At 34.8% G+C, this 26,522-nt stretch overlaps 1 protein-coding gene across 1 annotated transcript in view; it reads left to right on the top strand.

Moving 5' to 3' along the window:
• PIK3C2G (phosphatidylinositol-4-phosphate 3-kinase catalytic subunit type 2 gamma) overlaps positions 1-26,522 on the top strand; it is a 352,823-nt gene that overhangs the window by 15,472 nt on the left and 310,829 nt on the right. The window contains exons 2-5 of the mRNA XM_058743529.1: positions 9,769-10,527; positions 16,225-16,307; positions 19,771-19,928; positions 25,285-25,399. Of these exons, the coding sequence (XP_058599512.1) occupies positions 9,850-10,527; positions 16,225-16,307; positions 19,771-19,928; positions 25,285-25,399 (1,034 nt within the window). The 5' untranslated portion in view covers positions 9,769-9,849. The remainder of the gene's footprint in view (positions 1-9,768; positions 10,528-16,224; positions 16,308-19,770; positions 19,929-25,284; positions 25,400-26,522) is intronic.

Below are 26,522 nucleotides of genomic sequence, written 5' to 3'. Positions count from 1 at the left end.
ACAACTTAAGGCAAAATAAAGGTGGAGGACCTAAAGCTGGAGAATTAAATGCCAGCAAAGGATGGTTTGATAATTTTAGAAATAAGTTTGTCTTTAAAAAAATGACAAGATAATGGGAGAAGCAGCTTCTGCTGATCAAGAAGGAGCAGCTCCCAGATGGCAGTAAGAAAATCACTGAGGAGAAAAGATATCTGCCTGGGAAGGTTTTTAATGTAGTTGAAAGTGTCCTATCCGGGAGAAGAAAAATATGAATTTTTCACATTATCTTTTATTTTTGATGTCTAGTGTTAATAACATGTATAACATCTATAGTGTGTTGTATTACACAAGACAATATTGATGTAGGTTCTGACAGATGATTCATTTTTTAAACAAAGGACTTAAACTTTTTGTGTAATAAGTACAGTACAGTACTGAAAATATATTTTCTCTTCCTTATTATTTTCTTGATAACATTTGCCTATCTCTAGCTTGCTTTTTTAAGAATGCAGTTATAATACATGTAACATACAAAATATATGTTAATCTACCATTTATGTTATTGGTAAGGCTTCTAATCAATAGTAGGAGGAGTCAGCATCCCTAACCCTTGCATTGTTCAAGGGTCATCTGTAGATGTATGAATAAATGAGTTCATTTATTCAAGTCAATATCTCCCCAAAACAAGAATAAATAAAAAACAGCTTCAAATTTTTTGTATACAAGAGGCTTTAGGCAGTCTAATAAGAAGTGAGGCTTCTATAGGATTATACATGTATAAGAAAATGTCAATTATTCATGTAAAAAGGCACCTAATAGAGACTTTTGGAAAGTAATGTTTTCCCCAAGCACCTCTTGTCTCCACTTAGGTGAAAATACTATCAGAGCTCATGATAATAATAAGATGTTTACCTTGTCATCACCCAATTCCAAACTAGACATAATGTAAACTATATATATATATATATATATCATTGTGGTCTTATTTGTATTTATACAGCAAAGTGAGCTGAGGAAGTTCCAGTTTATGTCTAGCTAAAATATGAGCATCTCTGTGTCTGCATGATAAAGAAAGAGGTAATTTCAGATCATCCTTACAGCCAAGAGTTTTTTTTTTTTTTTAATTTTTTTCAACGTTTTTTATTTTATTTTTGGGACAGAGAGAGACAGAGCATGAACGGGGGAGGGGCAGAGAGAGAGGGAGACACAGAATCGGAAACAGGCTCCAGGCTCCGAGCCATCAGCCCAGAGCCTGACGCGGGGCTCGAACTCACGGACCGCGAGATTGTGACCTGGCTGAAGTCGGACGCTTAACCGACTGCGCCACCCAGGCGCCCCTACAGCCAAGAGTTTTTTTTCGGGAACCAGGTTAGTTCCGTAGCTCTGCAGAGTTTCCCTCCAACTTACTGAAAATACAGATGGTTTGGCTTGATTGGACTTTAACATGTCTTATGTTGGCACAATCTTGATCTTCCATGACATTTATATACACCTTAAAAACTGGTACATTTTCAATGGCTACAACTTGCTCTCTGAAATAAAGATCATTTTCTTCAACCTCGTAATTTAATTCCCCTACCGTTCTCATGTCTCCTGTATAGATATATTCATTCAGTAGTGTAGACAAGTTTTTGAATCAAGATCAGACACTTTATCGGACATTTTCTTTGTTCTTCGGTAAAATAAATATTTTTGTTCCCACTGTTGGGGTTTTGTAACCCCAAGACTGGGCTTATTTGGATGATATCTGTACCTTTGTAGATTTAGTAAATGGAAACAGCTGACAGGGGCCGCCTTTTCTCTGATAGGTGCCTAAGTTCTGTTGGCACTTTTTCCTTGAGGCCAAATGAGTAACTAACCCTCAATGAAAACTGATTTCTGAAAATTTTAACTGAATGGAACGTTATATGCAATTGCAGTAAACCAAGTTTTCATGATTGACATCTTTTAAATATCCTGTTTAAATTCAGCTGAATGTGCCAACGAAGATTAGAGGACTATTTTTGTGCTGTCTGCTATACTTCCGGTTTCTGATTTTCCAATCAATTAGGAAGCAGCTTCCAACTTGCACATTATATTGATTTTATATTGCTACTGTAACAAATTATTACAAACTTAGTGACTTAAAGCAAGGCAAATTTGTCATACAATTCTGTAGGTCAGAAATACAATAGTCTCATTGCATGGAAATCTATGTGTCAGAAGGGCTGTGTTCCTTTCTGGAGGCTTTTTTAGGGAAAAATCTGTTTCCTTTTGCTTTCTAGCTTCTTTCTACAGGCTCTTTGAGGGGCACCGAGGTGGCTCAGTTGGTTAAGCATCTGACTCTTGGTTTTGGCTCAGATCATGATCTCATGGTCCATGGGATCAAGTCCCCCATTAGGCTCTGCACTGACAGCCCAGAGCCTGCTTGGGATGCTCCTTCTCCCTCCCTTTTAAAGATCCTTGTGATTATATTGAACCCACTCAGGTAATCTCCCTATTTTAAGGTCAGCTGATTAAGAAATTTAATTCCATTTGCAACCTTAGTTTCTCTTTGCCATATAATCTAACATATTCACAGGTTTCACGTATTAAGACATGGAGATATTTGGGGAGGCACTATTCTGCCTATTGTACATATTTTTTATGGTTCTGAAGAGTTTATTTGAATCAGAAACCGACAGCCATGTTCTCTCAATTATGGTGTAATTGCTTCTAATCTGTATGTACAGCTCTGCCTCAAAGTCAAGGTATATGAGTTTCAATTATTTTATTCATTACTTCATAATGCAGACTGTACACATTGCCAGCTGGTACCAAATAATGTTTCTATTTGTTTATAAACTAAGAAATAATTTAGCTTTGGATTGTGTTGGTAAAGATGGGATTTAAAATTATTAGAAATTCCTTAAAGTCACCAAATTTAATATTGAAAAAGTGAATCTGGAAGTTTTTTTTATTATATTTTCAATACAGGTAAGTATTTCTCATTCTCCTTTGTCTCATGATGATGAGATTTTTCAGAGAGGCATCTAACCCATTTCAAGTTTTAGTGCTGTGAGAAATGCTTGAAAAAATACTGCTATTAATAAAAATTTTAAAGTTCTCAACTCTTTTCATTAGAGAGAGTTTGAGCTGAATACTGTGTTGCAGTGTCTAAATTCAGCCATGTTCTAGATGTTGTTTTTGTTTACTTATTTTGAAAGAGAAAGAGCAGGGGAGGGGCAGAGAGAGACGGAGAAAGAATCTTAAGCAGGCTCCACACTGTCAACACAGAGCCTGATTCAGGGCCGTGAGATCACAACATGAGTCAAAACCAAGAGCTGGATGCTTAACTGGCTGAGCTGTGCAGAAGCCCCATACGCCTCTCTTTAATCCTTGGTTATAACAAATCTGTAAACACAACTTGGAGACCTTTATGTGCCTCAGTTTTCTCATTTATTAAGTAGTAATAATAATATCCCAGGTTGAAGCAAGAAATAAATGTGTTAATACACGTAAACATGTACATGTATATAGAGCAGTAGCACAGAGTTGGTCTCAAAAAATGTTAGGTATCACTATTAACAACAAATGGTACAGTCTAAAGGAAACTTTAATTTCATGATCAGACCACTGAGACCTTTAAAGACCTCTTTTAATGGCTCTACAAAATTAAAAAATAATTTAAAAAACTCTATCAGTTCTTTGAAGCCACTAAAAATTACAAGTCACTTTATTTTTTAATGTATAAAGCGAAAATCACAATTTTTTGTTTTTAAAATTTTTTAAAGTTTTATTTATTTATTTTGAGAGAGACAGAGACAGCTTGAGTGGCGAAGGGACAGAGAGAAAGAAAAAGAGAGAGAGAGAATCCCAAGCAAGCTCCATGCCACATGCTACCTGCACAGAGCCTGAACCCATGAAACTGCGAGATCATGACCTGAGCTGAAATTAAGAGTTGAATGCTTGACCAACTAAGCCACCCACCCAGGCGCTGCATTTTTTTCACTTTTAAATTTAATTCTTTTTTATCATTGATTTTTTTTTCACCATGATAAGTATACTCTTTAATATCCATGCTCTTTTTCCCCAAATTCCCCACCTACCTCCCTTCTGGTAACCATCAGTTTGTTCTCCATAGTTAACATCTGTTTCTTGGCTTGTCCCTCTCTCTCTTTTCCTTTGGTTGTTCTGTTTCTTAAATTCCACATATGAGTGAAATGATGTGATATTTGTCTATGAGTGACTTATTTTGCTTACCATTATGTTTTCTAGCACTACCCATGTTTTACAAATGGCAATATTTCATGCTTTTTATGGCTGAAAAATATTCCACTGTGTGTGTCTCTGTGTGCATGTGTGCATGTGTGCGTGTGTGTGTGTGTGTGTGTGTGTATACCACTCCATTTCTCTATCAGTGGACACTTGGGCTGCTTCCATAGTTTGGCTTATTGTAAATAATTCCACAATAAACATAGGGGTGCATATATCCTTTTGAATTAGTGTTTTTGTATTTTTTTATTTTTTTATATTAAATATAATTTATTGTCAAATTGGTTTCCATACAACACCCAGTGCTCACCCCAACAGGTGCCCTCCTCAATGCCCATCACCCACTTTCCCTTCTATCCCACCCCCATTGTGTTTTTGTATTTGGGTGGTAAATATCCAGTATTTACTAGATCATAGCATAGTTCCATCTTTAGCTTTTTGAGGAATTCCCATACTGTTATCCATGGTAGTTACACCACTCTGCATTCCCACCAACAATGCAAGAGCGTTTTTTTTTTTTTCTCCACATCTTTGCCAATAGTTGTTTCTTGTGGTTTTGATTTCAGCCATTCTGACAGATGTGAGGTGATATTTCATTGTAGTTTGATTTATATATTCCTTATGATGAGGGATGTTGAGCATCTTTCCATGTGTGTGTTTATCCATCTTTTTTGGAGAAATGTCTGTTCATGTCTTTTTAATTGGATTTTTTTTTGTCTGTTGAGTTTTATCAGTTCTTTATATATTTTTGATACTAAATCTTTATTGGATGTCATTTCCAAATATTTTCTCCCATTCAGGAGGTTCCCTTTTAGTTTTGTTACTTGTTCCTCTCACTGTGCAGAAGCTTTTCATTTTCATGTAATCCCAATAGTTTATTTTTGCTTTTGTTTCCCTTTCCTCAGGAGACATACTTAGAAAAATGTTACAGCTGATGTCAAAAAGATTACTGCCTATGCTCTCCTCAAGGATTTTTATGACTTCAGGTTTCACATTTAGGTATTTAATCATTTTGAGTTTATTTTTGTGTATGGTAAAAGAAAGCAGTTTGGTTTTATTACATTTCATGTAGCTGTCAAGGTTTCCCAACACCATTTGTTGAAGAGACTGCCTTGTTCCCATTGAATATTCTTTTTTTTTTTTGTCAAAGATTAATTGACCATATAATTGTGGGTTTATATCTGGGTTTTCTATTCTATTCCATTGATGTATATGTTTATTTTTATTTCATTACCATACTGTTTTAATTACTACTGCTTGGTAATATAACTTGAAGTCTCGGATTGTGATACCTCCAGCTTTGTTTTTCTTTTTCAAGATCGCTTTGGATATTCAAGGTCTTTTGTGGTTCTATACAAATTTTAGGATTGCTTTTTCTAGTTCTGTAAAAAAATGTGGTTGGTATTTTGATAGGAATTGCATTAAATGTATAGATTGCTTCGAGGAGTACAGACATATCAACAATATTCTCCCAACCCATGAGTATGGCATGTCTTTCCATTACTTTGTGTCATCTTGAATTTCTTTTATCAGTGTTTTATAGTTTTCAGAGTACAGTCTATCACCTCTTTAGTTAAATTTATTCCTAGATATATTTTTTGGTTTTGATGCAATTGTAAGTGGGATTGTTTTCTTTTAAAAAAATTATTTTTTATATGATATGGAGAGACACAGAGAGTGAGCAGGGGAGAGGCAGAGAGAAGAGGGAGACACAGAATCCAAAGCAGGCTCCAGGCTCTGAGCTGTCAGCACAGAGCCCGATGCAGGGCTCAAACCCACAAACTGTTATATCATGACTTGAGTCGAAGTTGGACACTTAACTGACTGAACCACTCAGGGCCCCAAGTAGGTCTGTTCTCTTAATTTCACTTTCTGCTTCTCCGTTATGAGTATATATGAATGCAACAAATTTCTGTTGATTTTGTATCCTGTTACTTTACTGAATTCATTTATCAGTTATAGTAGTTTTTTTGGTGGAGTTTTCTATATATAGTATAGGGTTTTCTATACTATAGTATAGGGTTTTCTATATATAGTATCATGTAAGGTGCAAATAGTGAGAGTTCTACCTATTCCTTACCAATTTGGATCTTTTATTCTTTATGTAGTCTAATTGCTGTGCTTAGGGTCTCCAGTACTATGTTGAATAAAAATGTTGAGAGTGGACATCCTTATTTTGTTCCTGACCTTAGGGGAAAAGTTCTCAGGTTTTCCCCATTGAGTACAATGCTGCTGTGGGTTTTCATACAAGGCCTTTATGATGTTGAGGTATGTACCCTCTAGACCTACTTTGCAGAGGGTTTTTTTTTAACATGAATAGATTTTGTACTTTGTCAAATGCTCTTACTGAATCTGTTGAAATGATTATAATGGTTTTTCTTTCTTTTATTGATGTGACATATCATGTTGATTGTTTTGTGAATATTTTTTTCATATTTTTAAAGTTTTATTTATTTATTTTGAGAGATAGAGGGCAAGCAGGGGAGGGGCAGAGAGAGAGGGAAACAAAATCCCAAGCAGGCTCCTGTGCTGTCAGAACAGAGCCCAATGCGGGGTTTGAACCCACAAACTGCAAGGTCATGACCTGAGCCAAAATCAATAGTCAGACACCTAACTGACTGAGCCACCCAGCCACCCTGATTGTTTTGTGAATATTGAACTACCCTTGTATCCCACTTGATCGTGGTGTGATTTTTTAAATATATTGTTGAATTTGGTTTGCTAATATTTTGTTAAGGATATTTGCATCTATATTCATAAGAGATATTGGCCTATAGTCCTCTCTCTCTCTCTTTGGTGTCTTTATCTGGTTTTGGTATAAGGGTGATACTGGCCTCACAGAATGAGTTTGGAAGTCTTATGCTTCTTGGAATAGATTGAGAAAAATAGTTGCTAACTCTTCTTTAAATGTTTGGTAGAATTCGCTGTGAAGCCGTCTGGTCCTGGACTTTTCTTTTTGGAGAGTTTTTTGTTTACTGATCTCATTTCATTTTTGGTAATTGGTCTGTTAAATTTTCTATTTCTTCCTTCTTTACTTTTGATTATATGTTTCTAGCAGTTTATCCATTTCTTCTTAGTTGTCTAATTTGTTGGCATGTATATTTTCATAACATTCTGTTACAACTGTATTTCTGTAATGTTTGTTGTTATTTTTCTTCTTTCATTAGTGATTTTGTTTTTTGCTGATCTTTTCAAAGAACTATCACCTTGTTTCATTAATCTGTCTTATTGCTTTCTTAGTTTGTGTATCACTTATTTCTGTTCTAGTCTTTCTTATTCCCTTCCTTTTGCTGGGTTTGGGTTTTATTTGTCACATTATTAAAGTCACTTTAATATAGCCACATTTATCATATTTAAGCTAAGATAGAGCAGGCTGGTCTAAGGAAGACTGTAACAGGATATTGACTCTGGTTGTCAGAGTTAAATTCATACCAATGACAATCCTGAGTTCCATGACAGAGACAGATGAAGGAGTCTCATTTGTTTTAATGAACCATAGTATTCACCACTAATGTGAAGATTAAAAAATGGCAATTCCTGAAAAAGAGACTGTGGCTAGATAATGTGACCCATGAATTAGGATAGCTTAGAATAACAATTTATAGATTTTTTTTTTGGTTAACACTTCATTCTATACACTTCTTAAAAGTGTATATCTCTTAAAAGTCTTTCCCAAACCTGCCAGTTCAGTTCTTGACTGGATTGAACTGAAATATTTTTTGCCAAATATATCAGTTCAATTTCTTGAGCAAAGTAGTACAATAAATCTAATCCACTTATTTCTTAGGGGATTATGAGTTTTAAGTAAATCTTAGCACTAAAGGAAAAAAATTCAGTTGCCATTGCAAAACACTAATAAAGAATCATATTTGATGGTGAACCACTATCATAATTATCCTTTAACTTTTTTTATTCTTAACACATATAAATAATTATTAAGGGAATTAATAAGCTCATAAAAGTGAAAGGAATTAATCAATTCATATGAGTGACACAAATACTTTTTAATTTCATTTTCTTATAACTCAATTATAATTTTTTAACTTATTTAATCATCTGTTCAACAAATACAAATAAGCAGTAAACCAAACTTCTGGTTTACTGAGTAAACCAAAGTACTAGATACTAAGCTATAAGTGGGAAAGGTAACATGGTCTAATGATCTAATTAATGGGAAAGAGAAATCTTACATATGTAACATCTATAGAGGTTATCCTAAGGCAGCACGAAAACCACTGGAAAGCTATACCCAGAGGAGATACTTGGTGAGTCTTTTAAACATATCACTAAAATATTAAAAAGTGGATTATAGGACACAAGGAATGGATACAGAAAATGTAGAAGTAGTTTCAGAGATAACGCCACATTCCAGGTGAGAAGATAAAAGTTTTAGACCAAGATTGTGGTGGTGGTAGACAGAGAGAGCAAGATATCCTACAGGAACTGGCAGTTTATTTTATACTGAAGAATAAAAATGAGGGAAGAGTTAAAGATGAAACTCTGGTTTCTGGTCTGAGCAACTGAGTTAATGGTCGAGTCATTTTCCATCACAGAGAACACTGGAATAGGAGCAGGTTTTTGGATGACTATGATCCAAGTTTTAGACTTTCTTTTGGAGGTTAAAAAAAATTTCCAAGTGAAAATATTGAGAAGGTAGTAATAAAAATAGTCAAGGCTGGAGCCATTGACATAAAATGGTACTTTAAACCACAGGAAGTATGAAATAACTTAGAAGGAGAGAATAATTGAGAAGTAAAGAAGCTCTGACAAGGGTCAGGTGCAAAGTGAATAACAGGCAAAGGAGTCTTTGAGAAAGAATAAACACAGAAAGATTCAGAGAGTGTAGTATCAGAGAGAGTCCAGGTAAGAAAGCAAGAAATTTTTAAATGAGAAGCATAGTGAATGGAATCAAATATTGTAGAGAGATAAATTAAAATAGAAAGTAACAAATGTCAACTGAATTTACTGACATGAAGTTTTTGGTGAATTTAATGAAAAGTCACTTTGGAGAAGTTGAAAGAAGTCTGCAATTGTTTAAAGAGTTTTGGGAAGGGGAAGAAAGAGTCTAGCCAACCCACAAGATAATTGGTTATAGAAAGAAGAAAAAAGTTAAAACTATGTCTGGGAATGGAGTAATTGCTCATCAAAGAGACTGTTTAGCTAATAAGAGACTTTAACATGCTAGCGTGCTTGTAGATGATTGAATACAGAGGAAGATAATGATTCTATGATGACTAGATCTTCAGTAGGTAAAGGAATTCAAAGGGATTCCCCTTGACTTTTGATTGATTCATGAAATTCCTGTCATAATTCCTGTCATAATTCACATGGACTTATTTTTTGCTTATAGGAGTTTCACAAATCTAAAGTCAATAGTCCCCCAACAGACTTTAATGTTGTGAGACCTAATGGAGTTTTAGATTATTCATGAATCATTTCATTTACTAAGGAGAAGCTTCAAAACAATTGTTTATATTTATTCATCATATTCCTTTCTTGCAGGTTCTTTTATTTCTAATTAATCGAAGAATTTTTTTTCTTTTATGCTTTTTCTAGGAAAATTCCTATCATCTTTCATAATATCACCAAGTTAATATCTGGAGCAGAATCAATCCTCTCAGTTACATAAAATTAAAAATGGCATATTGTTGGAAAACAGATCTAAATACCAGTGAATCACATGAAGAGCAGCATGAGCACCAAGAATTTCACTCTGTAAATCAGTCCTTTTTCCCTAGCCACGTCAGTCTGGGTTTTGATCAGCTAGTAGATGAGATCAGGATTAAAATTCCATTCTATCAGAGTGAAATTGAAGAAAACACTGTTTGTGTACCCCATGCACCAAACTGGGACTCAAGAAGGCATTCATTACATGAAACACACCAAATACCCTTGAATGAATTAACTTCTCAGACCTCAGAACTCTCCTGTCACCAAGCTGGGAAAACACCAGTAATTGGTTTTAGGCGCTCTGTGCTACCGAATCCTGAAAATATGAACAAACAAAGCTCTTGTGGAAACCCCACAGGAAAATATCATGGTGGTGATGATTACAGAATAAATATTTCAGCTCCATCATCCACTAGTCTGGATAAAATTAATTCACAGAGAGAATCAGAAAATGAAAATCATAACTACCACATAGGATTTGAAAGTAGCATCCCTTCTACATATCCATCCTTCTCAACTGACTTCATGCCAAAAGAAGAGAATAAAAGAGGTAGAAATATGAACATTGTGAAACACTCTCTGATGCTTTCTGAAGGTTCTTTTCCACCCAGGACCTGGGAAAGTACACAGCCAGAGAATACAGAGGTATGTATGTATCACATATGTTGGCCTAAAAAAAAAACAAAAAAAGAATCAGAAAGAATCATTCAATAATGTACTGGATTAATTTGGTAATGAGGGTCATTCACCTTAATAGGAAAACGTATTGATATTATTTGTAAAAAAAATAATTTATTATTCACAAATTCTGTGTTCCTAAATTAATGACTTTTTCTGAAGAAAAAAATTAAAATGGTACATCATTTTAAAGTTCCAATTTCATCAAAACTAAATAAAGTGTTACAGTCCTTACATTTTATTTGATAAAAAATGTAATTGGAAATTTTGATGAAAGTAATTTTGATTCTTACTGTATTATTATGCATACATAAAAAACACATACATCTCATTTGATTGATATTTTTGAGTCATACTGTCATAAATTAAAACTTTATATCATTATGGTAGGAAAAATGTCCTTTTACCCAGAGACTCCTAAATTATGCTGTTGGCAGGCAACATCTATTGGGATCATTCCAAGAGTAGGAAATTAAGCAATAATTGTGCACTTCATCCTAATGGTTTCATCAGTAGTTCTCCAATCAATTTAGTTACCACAGAGTTTCTTGTATAATATTTGAATATTTCTCTGCTTACACTAAGTCTAGACACAAGCAAAACTGGAAGTAAACAGTAAAAAAAAAATTGAAACATTATTGCAGCTATAATTTACAGGGTGAAGCAAAAGGACTCCTCATTTATTCAACAACCATCATATTCTTAAAATATACATGATATACTAGGCATAATGAATGCAAAGAAATGACATGACACTTGAATTCAGAAATAGCATATTGCTCAAATTAACTTGCCAACAAATAATGGCAACAGAGTAAAATAACAGATAGAATGAGTTCACAGGAGAGGAAATACCTAATTCTGAGGCACTTGAGAGGAGGTAGCAACTCAACTGATCTGAATTAAAAGTCAGTGAATTTGGGGTGCCTGGGTGGCTCAGTATGTTAAGCAGCCAACTTTGGCTCAGGTCATGACCTCATGGCTCATGAGTTCGAGCCCTGCGTCGAGCTCTGTGCTGACCGCTGAGAGCCTGGAACCTGTTTCAGATTCTGTCTCCCTCTCTTTCTGCCCCTCCCCCGCTCAAACTCTGCCTCTCTCTCTTAAAAATAAATAAACATTAAAAAAATTTTTAAGTCAATGAATTTTAGGGACATCTATTTATGATCAAGGCAAAATATAACTTAGAATATAACTTCTCCTGATTTCAGATACTGAACAAAAGGCTGTATAGGACACAGTCCTTGAGGTCAACTTTACCAAAGTTTATCGTTTTGATAAACACCGCAGTGTTGCATCATCCTCACTTCCTCATGGGGGCACTTTCTTGCTTGCAGAGCAGGCTAGTAAAGCCCAGTCTGAGCAGCAATATCCCTAAGCTTGAGCAGGCACAGCTTGCAGTTCCAGGTGGAGTGCCAGCGAAGGTATGCAATGGGCGGGAGTCAGAAACCTGTATGAGATTTACTGTAGGTTTTTGGACAAGTGATTGTGTTTAGCACACACAAGTACAAGTTATGTAGTATAAATTCTAATTCTAACCTAGCAAGAGAAGACACTGAGCTGAGTAGTAGTTCAGGCATTCGATTGAGATTACACAAGGCTATCTCTTTTTGTTTGTTTTGTTTTATGTTTGTTTATTCCTTTATTTTTAACAGTGAGAGACAGAGCATGAGCAGAGGAGGGGCAGAGAGAGAGAGACACACAGAATCCAAAGCAGGCTCCAGGCTCTGAGCTGTCAGCATACAGCCCGACACTGGGTTCGAACTCATGAAACGTGAGATCGTGACCTGAGCCAAAGTCGGACGCTCAACCAACTGAGCCACCCAGGCACCCCATACCCAAAGCTATCTCTTAAGAGTGTTAAACATATACTCTAGAGTGAATGCTGTACCTGCCAAAATAGATACGGCCTAACAAAAAATAAAATAAAGGCTAAAGAGACCAAAAAGATCTTAACTGCCTTCCAGGGAAAAACCGTATACTTTGTAAAAAAGACAACACAATTTATAGTGTGTCATCTATAATGCTGAACATATAATAATAGATGCACAGATATGTAAAGAAGCAGAGAATTTTGACCCACAATCAAGAAAATAACCCAGTCAATTCAAAGAGATCCTGACATAGTTCAGATGTTGAAATTAACAGAGACTTTAAGGTGGTTATCACTGTTGAAGTAGATAAAGTAAAAGATGGACATAATGAGTAGACCAATGAAGAATCTCAAGAGGAAGCCAGAAACTACAAAAAAATAAAGACTATGCATTTTCTAGTACTGAAAACACAATATCTGAAATGGAAAAATCACTAGGTGTACTTAAAAACATATAGAAGAGGGGCGCCTGGGTGGCGCAGTCGGTTAAGCGTCCGACTTCAGCCAGGTCACGATCTCGCAGTCCGTGAGTTCGAGCCCCGCGTCAGGCTCTGGGCTGATGGCTCGGAGCCTGGAGCCTGTTTCCGATTCTGTGTCTCCCTCTCTCTCTGCCCCTCCCCCGTTCATGCTCTGTCTCTCTCTGTCCCAAAAATAAATAAAAAACGTTGAAAAAAAAAATTAAAAAAAAAAAACATATAGAAGATAACAGAGACGAAGATAGTAAACTTGAAAGAAAAATAAGAAAAATTATCCAAACTAAAGAAGAGAAAATAAAACGATTATATAAAAATGAGCAAGGACTCAAACTTACGTGGCAAGGAAGCTGATAATATGGACAATTTTGGAATGCTAGCGGAGAGGAAAAGAAAAAATAGGAAAACCAACTTAAAGAAATAATGGTCTGACCATTTCTCAAATTTGGTATAAAATGCCAAATTATAGATCTAAGAAGCTGAACAAGCCCCAGACAGAGTAAATACAAAGGCAATAACATGTAGACAAATCGTGCTCAAATACCTGAGAACAAAAGGTAAAGGAAAATCATAAAAGAGAGCAGAGAGGGAAAACATTTCACACAGCAGAACAATAATCTGAATTAAAGCAAATTTCTATCAGAAACAATGGAAGCAAGACAACAATGGAATGGCATTTTAAAATTATTTTTTAAGTTTATTTATTTATTTTGGTAAAAGAGAGAGAGAGAAAGCAAGAGCGAGCACATGCCTGCAAGTGGAAGAGGGACAGAGAGAGACAGGGAGAAAGAGAATCCCAAGCAGGCTTTGCACTGTTAGCACAGAGCCCAACGCGGGCCTCATCTCAGGAACCGTGAGATCACGACCTGAGCCGAAATCAAGAGTCTGATGCTTAATCAGCTGAGCCACTCAGGTACCCCAACAATAGAATGACATTTTAAAGGATATATATCCATATTTATACACACACAAAATATATATACATATATACGTATGTATGTATATCTATACTTTTGTATCAATTGAGAATATACTTCAAAACATAAAATAAAATAAAGATATCATATAAACAAATGTTGAGAGAAACTAGCCAGCTAACATGCACACAAAAATACTAAAATGCTTTGAGTACAAGGAAAATGACACCAGATGGAATCTAAAAATGAAAAAAGAGCAGTAAAAATGGTAAATATATTAGTAAATAGGAAAAACTACTTTTAAATTTTGATAGCTGTTTAAAGCAAACAACAGCATTTAACTGAGAGTTATTTTATATAGAGAGATGAAAAATACATGACAACAATAGCATAAAGGATGGAAGGGGTAAACATTATTACCTATTCTGAATTCTTACATTCATTTTAACTGCATTGGTACAGTATTAATTCTAAGTACACCATGATATGTTAAGGATGCATATAGTCATTTCTAAGTATAGCTGTTAAAAAAAATAATACTGAGAAGAAAAACTAAAAATCCAACAGAATTAAATAAGAAAACAAAATCAAATAAACCAAAAAAGAAGGGAAGTAAAAATAGAAAAATAAATTATAAACAAATAGAAACAAAAATGAATATGGCAGTCTTAAATCCAATAATATCGATAAATATACTCCATAAATGGAGTACACATTCTAAGTAAAAGAGAAAAATTGACAAACTAGATAAAAGAAATGTAACTACTACTACAACAGATGAACTTAAGAAAGGCACAAATAAGTTGAAAATAAATGAAACAGAAGATTTAGCCTTTGATCAGCAAACAAAAAGCTCTATTTTATTATTATTAATTAATACCAGAAAAAGTACAGTTCAAGGCAGAGCATTATTAGAGAAAGAAAAGGGTCATTTCTTAATGACAACAAGGTTCATCAGGAAAATACAACAAATGTAATGTATTACAACAAAATACAACAAATGTAAATGTGTTATGTACCTAATAATAGCTTCAATACATACAAACAAAAATTATTCCATTTAAAGTTAATCATGTACCCACCTTCTGACTGAGTCACTTATGGATTTTTTCATAAGAAATAAAACACAGGTCCTTATACATACTTGTATGTAAAAATTAATAGTTTTCCTTATAAAAACTATGAACACCCCAAATGCCCATTGACAGGAAGATGGATAAACAAATTATGAAACTGTGAAATAGTCATCAACAGAATAGTACTAATTGGCAATAAAAAATGAACAACTGATGTGTGACAACATAGAAAAAATTTAAAATATGTAGCATTTAAGTGAAAGAAACCAGAAAGGAGCGCACACACTTAACCTATGATGTTAGAGATCTGAATAATCTGAATAGTAGTTACCAAATAAATGTAGTTTGATAGAAGGAGATGTGGGGGAACTTTCTAAAGTGATGGCAATGTTCTATATTTTTATTGTGATGTTGATAGCACAGTTGTATACATTCCTCAAAACTTAAATTATATTATTTAAGACTCATGCATTTTTCTGTATGCATTACCTCACCTAAAAAATCCACATAAATAAATAAATAAATAAATAAATAAATAAATAATAAATAAATACAGAATGAATTGAAGGGATGTAGGATGGGATAACCCAAAATGTGCCACTTGGGCATAAAGTTTATTTCAAGTTGAAAGTAATAAATGCACAGCAGATGCAGGAAAAACTTTGCTTCCCTCATAACTGCCTGAATTTACATTGGAAAGAAGAGAATTATTAACAGAGACTCCCCTTTACCCAAGGAATTTATCTAGAAAATAAGGCAACCTTTGTTTTCAAACACATCTTTTCATCTTCTTGTGAATGGCTTTCCTCCCCTTTGTGTTCGCAGACTCCTACCAGTCTCTTTAGCTCAAGTAAGCTTCAAGTTGCCTCATTGTCTTTGGAATCTCCTGTGTGGATTCCCCATACATACATATATATGCCTGTTAAATTTGATTTTCTCCTGTTAATCTGTCTCACGTCAATCTGATTCTAAATCCAGCTAGAAGGACCATAGGACGGGAAGTTCTTCCTTCCGGACAGAATCTTTTTTTTTTTTTTTTAAGTTTATTTATTTATTTTGAGAGAAACAGAGACAGTACAAGTGCGGGAGAGGCAGAGAGAGAGGGAAAGAATCTCAAGCAGGCTCCAGGCTGTCAGCACAGAGCCTGATGTGGGGCTTGAACTCACAAATATGCCAATATTCCTGACCTGTGCCGAAACCAAGAGTCAAACACTGAGACAACCCAGGTGTCCCTCGGACAGACTCTTTAAAACAAAATTAAAAATGTAGAATTGTATTAATGTTTTCTCCACATCAAACTATATTAATTTGACAGTTTTTATTTTAAGCTGACAGGTTGTTCTATTCAGCTGGTTGAAGTACCTCAAGGCAGTAATAAGAGTCTGGCCTCCTTCTGCGACAAAGTAAAAAAGTGAGTCTTGCTATTTCATGAAACTTTGAAATTTCTGTGCCGGCATAAATTTGTCTATTTTATAACAGCACTGAACTGATTAATTTTGAATACAAAATGTTAAAGTTTTATATATTTTAACAGTGAAAAATATAAATTCATGACAAATTAGTTCATTGATTAACTTCTAGTATTGTTTTTGTTGTTTTAGTCAAATCATTTTATTTTCTTGATAATTCAGTTAAAGTTAAATGTTTAATAATTTCAGACCTGCCCTTGCTATTTGTTGACAGTTTAGTTTGCAGTGAATTAATTTCTTATTTAATGGCATAACTGACTGACTTCTCTGGCTCCCAAATTAGCATAGATTTATCCCAAATGAGCATAGATTTATCCTTCCTACCTGGGATATACTATTCAGAATGATGAGACTGCCCTCCTTTTAATAACTCAATCTTACCTTGAATGAATTTCCAGAATAATGAACAAATGCATGGGTGTTTGTCCATTGAAAAACTAATTTGTTCATTAGAGGATATTACAAAAACATCACTGGTCCCCTTTTTACTTATTTAAAATGAACTTATAATATAAAGCTAGCTTCTGTTTTTTAAGACCAATTTCTTATTAGCAGTTAAAATTTATATAACCCCATCTCTTCTGCTGCTAGGGTTCCCAAAAGCTTTGAAAAATTCATGCATTTTCCTTCTCTTAATTTTTATCTATTTATAGCTACTATAAAAATAATAAATATACATATAAATAAACTTTAACTTATTTATCAGCTATAGCAGCTTCCTGCTAAATGATCATTTGGGACTAAAGACTGGAATCATTTATTTAATAATTAATTTAAAGGCTATTTTAATGACTAATAACAAGTCCATGCATGAGAGAGATTCAAAAGCGGAACAAACAGAAAAGCAAGGTCTCTGTCCTAAAAAGCTTGTAACCCTGCTGGAAGAACTGAAAGGCATACAGACAAAAAAAAACTAAACTAAACTAAACTAAACTAAACTAAACTAAACCTAGCAGCTCAAATCCATGAAAATATTTAATAATTAATGTCTCACTCTTGTTCACAGAAAAATAAAATAAAATGACTCTTTGGATTGCTAAATTAGCATCTTTAAAGATATCAATATTGATTCTTTTAGGAATAAACTACTCACTGTCACAAACTGACAAGCATTGCCAGGAACTTGACATTTTAAATCTAAGATATGATCATTTCTACCCATTAAGCATGAGCAATAGCTCATCTTAATATCACAAGATATCACTCAGTATAAATCCATTGACAAAACACTTATTACTAGTCCTTCCCATCACTTCCTTTTTTAACATAATTTAATATTCTCAGATGAAGTCTTCTTGTGGATGTAATAGTGACACAAAATACTTTATGTGATGGTTTGTCACTAGCTCATGGTGCATTTTCTGAGTTCCTAAATGTAATTTTTCTCAATGGCTCCTTTCAAGTAACCATGAAACTAAAACAGATGACCAAATAATAATAAACTTTAGTGTAGTGAAAGGAAGAGATAGGTTATATTTACACATACTTATCTTGGTTTTCAATAATCCTTTTTGATGTATGCTCATATATAAAATGATTAAATTTATAAATGCCTAATTATTTTTTACACATACTATTCATCCAACAACAACATATTGAAGATCTACTATGTACTAGGCACTGTCCAACCCCTCTTAATTCAAAAGAAGACCAAATTGAGTTTGAAAGCCAGGTTTTTTAAGAGGGTCATAATAGAATGGATTTATGTATCCAGTTTAGTCTGTTTTTATTTAATATTTAAACATACCTAAAATGTTTGTAATATTCCTGTTATATACTGTTTAAAGAGAGTCTCTAACTTGTTGGATCTGGTTTCTTTTTTTGACATGCTTTTAAGCCACATCTTTCAAGCAATGTGTCATATTTTTTGTAAAAAATACAATAAAATGGCATAGCATATGCAAAGTTCTGGCCATAGTAGATGCTCAGCAAAGTTTTAGGAGAGAATAGGTCATAAATTTGCATTTTAAATTTATTTCCTGAAAAACAGGAGAAGCTTAAATCATGTGTGCATGGAATAGTATCCTATCATATGGTGAATACTAAATCATGAAACTCCTCCACCAGAAGTTGGAGTCTAGATCTTTATCCTTGGGTATAAGAGAGGAGAGACGCCCAAATATTTATCCTGAACAATGGGTTTTCAAACTGTAGCTATGGAGCAGCAGCAGTAATGGCTTACTTGGAAAACTGTTAGTAGGGGAAGTGAAGATTCCTCCAAAGATCTATTGAATCAGCAAATATGAGGATGGGACTCAGAAATAGGTGATTCTGGCACATACCAGCCCATGCACTTTTTCATTTATGAGGCCCCTCAAGAAGGGGCTGTTTCTGTGGAATTTAACAGCATAGAAATTAAGCTATCTCAGTGAGCATGGCACTACTTTAATGCTGCACAAAGAGAATGAATGCTAAGGATGTAATTCCTATTGATACATTACATCGAATGTATGCATACATTCTACACACAGAACGTATAACGTTCTCTTCAGGAATAGCACTACAAAATTTAGATGTCTGAACAATTAACAAAAAACATAATTTCATATTCATTATCAAAGGCATTTTAAATACCTAAGTTGCAAATAATCTTATGTTATATTCTACATGTGGGTAATAACATGAATCAAAAGGGATTCAGCTATAATAATATATGATAGTTATGATACATCACATGGGTATATGCTTACATTCTACGAAACTCTTTCACATGCACTTTCACTTTTAATCCTTGCCATAAACCTCTGAAGTAGATATAAATATCCTTAATTGTACAAACCAAAGGAACTGATCAAATAACTTGCCTCTGACAATGAAATTACTAAAGGGAAGAGTCAGCATTCAAACTCAAGGCTTCTGGCTCCAAGGATAAACTATTTTGCAATTCTCTGACTCACTGGAGCAAGAAGGAATTGTTCAGTTTGTGCAAATGTCTTTTGGGCTAAATTACTTATGTAAAATCCAGAGATTTGTGTAAAAACCAAAAATTTTGAGCCAAGAATGGTATTTACCAATGGAACACAAACAAGATAATTTATTTACCAAAATCCTTAAATCAAAATGAGTGACTTCCAGCTTGAGAAAGTTAGCAAAAACCAAGGGGAGGTGTTCAGCTTCAAAAGTAATGTCAATGAAGGAAGTCTTCATGATTCAGAGTCAGTTTTCATGCCTGATAAATGCCAATATATTCTTAATTGCTTCAAATGAGATGCTCCTGGGGAAATCTAAAGAACAGTCTTTTATGGTTGTCTTGGTATAATTGTAATATTTACCAATCTGGCCTAGTTAATAGCACTGTACCACCAATCACGTCCTGATTGTTTCCATATTTTAAATCTAAAGCAAAACTGAACATGAAGTTTCTTAACAATCTCTCCTAAGTATTTTTTCCCATATATTTTTCAGGATAAGAGAAACATATCATGCAGCTGACATTAATTCGAATTCAGGGAAGATCTGGAGCACTACTGCAGCATTTCCATGTCAGCTTTTTTCTAACACTAAGTTTAATATAAATATTTGTATTGATAACTCAACACAACGACTTCATTTTAAGACATATGGTAAGCGACCTTGCAAAATAAATATAAAAGTCTACACAAAGCTAATAGGCTGCACAGCCTTGAGTCCACAGACTGAAAGCATTAAAAGAAGCATTATTAAATGCTAGTATTTTGCCCTAAACTGGAGTTAAGAGGAAAATAGCTGGAAACCTTTTGTGAACATTTGTTGAGCTATTGTTTTTAAGAACTCTCTTCATATAGCTCAGCCCAGAACACTTTACTTTCCTACTATATAATACCTGATGGCAACTATAACAAATTTTTGGCATATTAAAAACAAAACTAAATTTCAAAAAGATTATAGATAAAGCATATGAATGAAATGAATGAATATATATATGAAAATGGCAATACTAACCATTAGAAACAACTATGTCATTCGAATGTAAATAACAGGCATTGATACATAGTCTTTATTCTCACTGTAGGAAGTATAGGAGCCTTATGAATAATGAGCAGATCCATTCAATCAGTCTCTGGGGATGAATCCTGGAACCTGGATTCTGCATCTTATCAAACTCATCAGATGATTCTTTTTTTTTTTTCCTAGAGTTTTAGAATCTCTTTAAAGTTGTTTAATAATTTTAATATATATATTAAATATATGTATTATGTATAATATATATTATATTATGTATAATATATGTTATAGATATAATATAATATATATCTATATATATACTAGAGAAAGAAAGGGGGAGAGAGCATGAGCTGGGGAGAGATAAAGAGGGAGGGAGAACAAGAAATCTCAAGCAGCCTCCACACTCAAAACAGAGCCCAACGTGGGGCTTGATTCCATGACTCTGGTATAATGACCTGAGCCGAAAACAAGAGTCTGACTCTCAACCAACTTAGCCACCCAGGCGCCCCAAAGTTTAATATTTCACTGTTATAGTCAACTATTTTGCAAAACAATAATAGTTCTTTAAACATTAGTTTCTACTAATGAGTTTCTACATATGAGCTATTTTTTCCTGGCAAATAATAACAAATATTTTCTTTTAGTGATTGTTATTAATATTATTATTACTTTGGTTTTTTTTTTCTTACTCTAGTCAAGATTCTGAGTTAGTACAGATGGCTACAAACAGCAATGTTATGTTGGAATATTTAGTTAGGACCATCTGGTTTGAAACTAACAAAAACCAACTTCTGCTTCCTTACAAAGAAAAAAATTCTTAAAGAATATAGGGATTTCTTACAGAATTTAAGAGTAAGAATTCAGCAGATTCAGGAACGTACTAAAGGCACAGATGAACAAGCAGTCCAAAATTCCTGTATGCATCTCACCTCATCTCTTCTATATAATTGCTTCTCATGTTTCCCTTGTTTACTGCTGACTCATTTCCCTTGCTTTTCCAGAACATATGGAAAGCCAAGTTCTCAAGCTTAAATGCTATTTGGCCAGTTACCTACAGAAAATTTAATCTCTCTATTAGATCCAATTCCAAATTTCTAAAAAGCAAGATTCTGATTGCCCAGCCAAAATCAGTGGTGTTGAACCCTGAGTCAATCACAATCTGTATCATCTTGGCATCAGTTGCTGGAGAAGAGGGGAATAACTGTAAACTAGGGAGACCACTTCTCTTCTTCTAATTTACAGTGTTTAATTTCTAACATTTCTTTCTCTCTCTCTCTCTCTCTGCATGTTCTTTTGTTGAATTTGGCCAGTTGGAGGCCATTTCTGACTTTTATGAGAAGTTTCAGGAAAGTGATTAGGTCATTGTGTTTAGTGTTAGAGATGTATAGTGGTAAAGAGGATGTCTGCGCTGTCAAGGATATTTACAAGGGGGAGGAAGAGGAGGAGGAGGAAGGGGTGAAGTACAGGAGAAAAAGGAGGAAGAAGGAGAGAAGGAAAGGACACCTTCATGAAAACATACAGAGCGTGTGCCACTGTTGGGAGGAAAATTTTTCCCCTATCTACTTATATTTGAAGGGGATGAGGGTGGTGGCTGTGACAGAACTGATAATAGATTAATAGGAGAAAAGGCAAGGTTATTTACATACGCATGGAGGGGTTACTCAATAATGAGTAACCTGCTGAATACCCAGAGGTAAAGGTTTATATACCAACTTAATGTAAAAGCGTGTATATGTGTGTGTGTTGAGGTGTGTCAGTTAGAGCTTCACTAAGAAAGTAGGAACCATCTAGTGGATGGGCAATCTGTCTCCTTCCTGGAATTTATAGGAAATTCTCTCAGAAGGAAGTTAGTGGAAGCTGTATTTTAGGGAGTCTCTGCTTTAGTCAGATAATAAAAGTTCAGATAAGATTTCAAATACCTTCACTATGAAATCATCTTTATGCTAAAACTGTGATCCTTTCACCACTTTATGTTAAGTGTTTTACTAGTAAAATACAGATGTGCTCTAAAGAACAAAATAGTGTATCTGAAGAGTATATCAAGAATGACTTCAATAAAAGATGTTGTTGCTAGAAATTTAGAGAATAATGAAATCTAGATAAATAAAGAGGACAAGATGGATGAGGATAAGGCATTTTCATCCAAAAAGAATACTGTTTCCCCAAGAGTGAAGAAATAGAATCCTTCTAGAGAAGTAGGTGTTTTAAGCAAAGAATTCTGTGTTCCACAATCTTCAGCCATCATTTCAATGAAGATGATTCCTGTGTCCTTATTTACAAGTACAAAGTTTCTCTAGGGTGTCTTTACTTTCAACTACATTTTAGATTTAGATGATGCATGGTCAGAACTGTATTAGGAGGCCATTTATGACATGCAAAGTGTTGGAAGTAGAAACCAGTTTGCAAAGATTAAAGAGTGATTTACAACTGTTTGTAAAAGTTATCTACTAAGAAGTTTGGCAATATTGGGAAGGTTAAAAAAATACTATCTTAATGTAATGAAATGTGTAAGGGGAGATTTTATTTTAAGAAAAAACAAAAATTTTAAGAAAAAACAAAATCATCTTTACCATGGAGAATATTGAATATATAAAAGAAAGGGTAGGGGCGCCTGGGTGGTGTAGTTGGTTAAGCATATGACTTTGGCTCAAGTCATGAGCTGTTCACAAGTTTGAGCCCCATATCAGGCTCTGGACTGACAGCTCAGAACCTGGAACCTGCTTCAGATTCTGTCTCCCTCTCTCTGCCCCTCCCCCGCTTTCTCTCTCTCTCTCTTAAAAATAAATAAACATTAATTTCTTTAAATAAAAATTAGGGGATTTAACTGATGGAAATAGAACCTAGGGTAGGAAAAATCTGAGATTAAGAAGTAGGATATAGTAAAAAAAGTCAAAATACTTATATCTCACAAGATGTGTAAAGAGGTAGAGAATGATGTATAAAAGACTAGATTTAATGCACAGGTAGTTAATTAAAGAATCTCAAAAGGGCATTAGCCTCTTCTATATGGTAGGCAATATAGTCAACAGATTGAGAAGGGCTGCATAAAGTGGAAGAGTACAAAGAAATTGGGGAAAGTATTATATTAGCTGCCAAACTGAAGGTACAAGTATAAAATCTACTTAAAAGAGGTCATAGTACTTGTTCACTTACAATATGGATGAGAAATTTAATCATAGACACTTAATGGTTGACTTCAAGGAGAAAGATGATAATTTCAGGTTTAAATATGCCTAATTTGAAGTAATAATGAAACATTCAAAGAGTAACATGAAACAGATAGTAGGCGATAATTAAGCTGAAGCACAGGGGAGAAGTAATAGTAGAAATTGGATTATGGAGTCTACCATGCAGAGTGGAAAGATGTAGTGAAATAATGATTTCATGCATGCCCCCTATAGCACAGGGGATGCAGCCTGGAAATGGGAGAGTCAAGTTAATTAAAATGAACTGGTATCCCTGGAGATATTTTCCTGCCATTATATACTGGCAATTTTCTCCCCTCCTTGTCAGTGCTCTTACAGTCATGATTTTGCTGTGGCCATATTTTCTTCTAGTTGCAATCATACTATTTCAGTCATTATTCCCAAGCAACAGTGTGTTTAAGATAACTCTCTCCCATGTCAAAGCATTTCCACAACCCTTAATTCCATGATTATCTTTACCATTTGTTTCTCTAGCCATTTCTTAGAAAATACCTTGATCTATCATACAACCCACATTTTTAGGGGCGGCTGGGTGGCTCAGTCAGTTAAGTATCTGATTTCAGCTCAGGTCATGATCTTGTGGTTGTAAGACTGAGCCCCACATTGGGCTCCGCACTGAGAAGGAGCCTGCTTGGGATTCTCTCTCTCTCCCTCTCTCTCTGCTCCTCCCTCTCTCTCTCTCTCACTCAAAATAAATAAACAAGCTTTAAAAAATGTAAAAACCCACACTTTTAAATCCAGTATTATTCTCCCCGCCGCCCCCCCCCCCCCGCCACCTTTTTTTGTGGCAGGTTCGGCAATACCAATTGCACTACACCTTGTTAGCCAGTTTGTGTCAAAAACATTTTTTCCAAACAGAAGGGTATGGCAGAAAAAGAAGACACAGCAAAGTAAACAGATAATGGCAAACTAAATACAACTCAGATGAATACAACTGAGTGTTTGCAATATGCTGTTCAAATTCTGATTAATGGTCATCAGTACAGTCCGTTTTTACTTTCTTCATTGATTGCGACCATGAATTCACATTCAAAGCATGGAGATATATATATATATATGTATATATATATACAATTTTCAACTATTATCATTTATGATAGTAAATGAGCCCTGCACTATTTCATAGACAACCATTACTGTAAACTCAGCACGGTGCTGGTCACTACTAAGTAGCATATGTATGTAAGAGCTTAGTGGGGAGATTACAGAATGTAAAGCCAAAGGATTTGTATCCAACAGTATGCTTACACTTTGAGCTCCAGAGAAAGCGTAGAAAAAAAGCACATGCTCATTAAAGTTATCACAATGCTGTCCAAGATGGAAACTTTGGTGATTCCTACATGGGGAAGGAAGAACAATAAACTTTGGAGACTTAGAATCATCAAGAGCACAAGGTTTGGAATCTGACAGATTTAGGTTGGACTCTTTGCTTGCCACTATCACTCACTATACAATGTCCTTGGCATTTCCCAAGTCTCTGTGAGCACTCAGGGTAGAACACTTTTTCTGCAGAGCCACAGAATATTCAGGTTTTAATATGAGGAATACAATACCAGGCTCCATCAGTAATGTGAAGACAGATTGATCAAAGAAAATGCAAACAGTATTTTCAAAAGTACCTCCAAATTTAATGAGACTAATAAATGAGATGCATCTCATTTTAATTCCTCTTGATGGAGCTAGACAGTTATAGTTCATAATGTGTATATCTTTTTTGTGCTCAAAACCTTTTCCCCAGCCAATATATGATAAGCTCTTATTAACTTTTTATTATTCACCTTTGTTTTAGCTAATTATCTTGTCAAAGACCTAATTGCAGAGGTTCTACATTTTTCTACAAATGACGAATTATTCCCCAAAGATCATCTTCTAAGTATATGTGGCTATGAAGAATTTTTACAGAAGTAAGTATCTTATTAAGGTAAATTTTGATCATTGTTATAACCTATATTAAGACACACTTCATTTTTTTTTCTTTTAAACATACTTTGGACAAACACTATAGTCTTAGAACCAGCATAATTAAATCATTTTTGCCCTTTTTAATATGAATTCAAAATTTTAAGACTCATAGCAACAAGTGCATTGTTGGTTTTATTTTGTTATCTTGTGTATTTATGGCAACATGTATTTAAATGACCTGTGACCAGGCTGACATTCTCAGGACATGAAACTTTCAGTTTTGAAACGAAGAAAATTCTGGGCAACACAAATTACTGCAATAAAGCTTATTAAGGCTAATCACGGGGCGTCTGGGTGGCTCAGTCAGTTAAGCGGTTAAGTCTCCAACTTTGGTTCAGGTTATGATCTGGCCATTCATGAGTTCAAGCCCTTCTTCGGGCTCTGTGCTAACCATTCAGAGCCTGGAGCTTGCGGATTCTGTCTTCCTCTCTTTCTGCCCCTCCCCCGCTCATGATCTGTCTCCCTCTCCCTCAAAGAAAAATAAATATCAAAAAAAAAAAAATTAAAATGTAGCTTGATACACCTGACAGACACACACACAAGAATTAAAAAGACTGGGGCGCCTGGGTGGCTCAGTTGGTTGAGGGTCCGACTTTGGCTCAGGTCATGATCTCGTGGTCTGTGAGTTCAAGCCCCACGTCAGGCTCTGTGCTGACAGCTCAGAGCCTGGAGCCTGTTTCGGATTCTGTGTCTCCCTCTCTCTGCCCCTCCCCTGCTCATTCTCTGTCTCTCTCTCTGTGTCAAAAATAAATAAACATTTTAAAAAAAGAATTAAAAAGACTTCACAATTTTTAAAAAAATTTTTTTAATATTTATTTATATTTGAGAGAACGACAGAGCATGAGCAGGGGAGGGGCAGAGAGAGAGAGGGAGACACAGAATCCAAAGCAGGATCCAGTTGTCAGCAGAGCCAGATGCGGGGCTCAAATTCATGAATGGCGAGATCATGACCTGAAGCGAAGTTGGAGGCTTAACCGCTTAACCAATAGCCACCCAGGCACCCCTGGTCACAATTTTTGAAAACAATAAATTATAATGTAATAACTAATTTTTGGTTTACAATTA

This window comes from Neofelis nebulosa, chromosome 8, assembly GCF_028018385.1.
Source record: "Neofelis nebulosa isolate mNeoNeb1 chromosome 8, mNeoNeb1.pri, whole genome shotgun sequence".
Lineage (NCBI taxonomy): Eukaryota > Metazoa > Chordata > Mammalia > Carnivora > Felidae > Neofelis > Neofelis nebulosa.
Note: the sequence above shows the minus strand (reverse complement) of the source record. Positions and strands in the feature narration are given on the sequence as shown.